This window comes from Empidonax traillii, unplaced genomic scaffold (assembly GCF_003031625.1).
Source record: "Empidonax traillii isolate 1590-97213 ecotype Southwest subspecies unplaced genomic scaffold, ASM303162v1 scaffold3186:size17128, whole genome shotgun sequence".
In the NCBI taxonomy this organism is placed as follows: Eukaryota; Metazoa; Chordata; class Aves; order Passeriformes; family Tyrannidae; genus Empidonax; species Empidonax traillii.
Window position 1 is genome coordinate 1 of NW_020958379.1, and position 1,480 is coordinate 1,480.

Consider the following 1,480-nt stretch of genomic DNA (forward strand, 5'->3'; position numbering starts at 1 on the left):
GGAGGAAAAGGCCCGGAGATGCCCCCGGAGGAGGGGCTGCAAAGCCAGCCCAGGGAGCTGTGAGGAGGAAAGAGCCGTCCTGTGCCGGGAAGGCGGCCGGAGCTTGAGCCGGAGCTCCGAGCTGGTGGTCCCTGAGCAGCCTCCCAGCAGGGAGAAGCCCTTCAGGTGCTTGGAATGTGGGAAGAGCTTTAAGAAGAGCTCAAACCTCCTCAGCCACCAGAACATCCACACTGGGGTACGCCCCTACACATGTGGGGAATGTGGGAAGAGCTTCAGGGACAGTTCCACCCTGATCCGACACCAGCGCATCCACACTGGGGAACAGCCCTACACATGTCAGGAATGTGGGAAGAGCTTCAGGCACAGGTCCAACCTCTGCAGGCACCAGCTCATCCACAGTGGGGAACGGCCCCACACGTGTGGGCAATGTGGGAAGAGCTTCACTGATAGATCCAGCCTGATTAAACACCAAGGTATCCACACTGGGGAGAGGCCCTACAAGTGCTTGGAATGTGGGAAGAGGTTTAGGACCAGCACACATCTCCTCGTCCATGAGCGGATACACACACAGGAGAGGCCCTTCCGCTGCACCGACTGCGGGAAGGGCTTCAACCTGAACTCCACCCTCATCAAACACCAGCGCATCCACACCGGGGAGAGGCCCTACAAGTGTGAGGAGTGTGGGAAGAGCTTCAGCGACAGCTCCAACTTGACCAGACACCAACGGACCCACCGGTAAATGAAGCCCTACAAGTGCTCGACTGTGAGAAGAGCTTCAGTCACTGCTCCCACCCCGAATGACCCCCCTGATGGTGAGGCAACCCCTGGAGTCCAGGGACTGTCAGTCCATCCCTTTCTACCAGAAAGGGCCAGTCCCCTTTGCCAGGGGCAGGTTGTGCCAACAGAACCCTTCTTGGGGGGTGTGTGGAGATTCCTGCCTTGGCTGGGGCCCCCCAAGGTCAGTGCTGGAGGTTGAGAGCAGAGATCTCCCCACGAGCGTTGGTCTGGGGGAGTTCCATCCCTCTCTAATTCATAATTCTTGCTTTGGTGCCAGCTTGAGTAGAATTGCTTCAACAATTGCTTTAGTGTAGAGCACTGTCCTATCTTCTGCTGTCCTACTGGTAGTTGTAGTGTTTCTATTGTGCAGTAAATAATTCTGATGAAGATCTTTAGTCTAATCATTTGTAACCCTAAATAATTCATTTCTATCAATAGATCTGAATGGCCATCATTAAAGCCCTGGGGGACAAAAGTGGTTCAGTCCCACCTCTGTAATTCCTCTAAACTGAACCTGTTGGCATAACCCAAGGCTGAGATTGGATCCAGCAGCCCCAGCACCTCACAGTCAGTTGAGAGCTCTGGCAGGCACCACCCTTTCCCCACTCCCTTTTGCCCGAAGACCCCCATGGGACCATCAGACCTGCCAGACCACTCCCCCTTTTCCACCCTTCTCCCTTTTCCCTCCAATTTTTAATGGTCC

The 1,480-nt window shown here is 55.1% G+C and overlaps 1 protein-coding gene across 1 annotated transcript; it reads left to right on the top strand.

The window, feature by feature from the left end:
• Nucleotides 1–4: 4 nt before the first annotated feature.
• Nucleotides 5–739, top strand: LOC114072428 (zinc finger protein 239-like; the record flags this gene model as incomplete). Its single annotated transcript, XM_027910326.1, has 1 exon — nucleotides 5–739. A coding segment is annotated over one exon (735 nt), but the record flags the coding sequence as incomplete, so codon positions are not given.
• Between the last annotated feature and the right edge of the window lie 741 nt (nucleotides 740–1,480).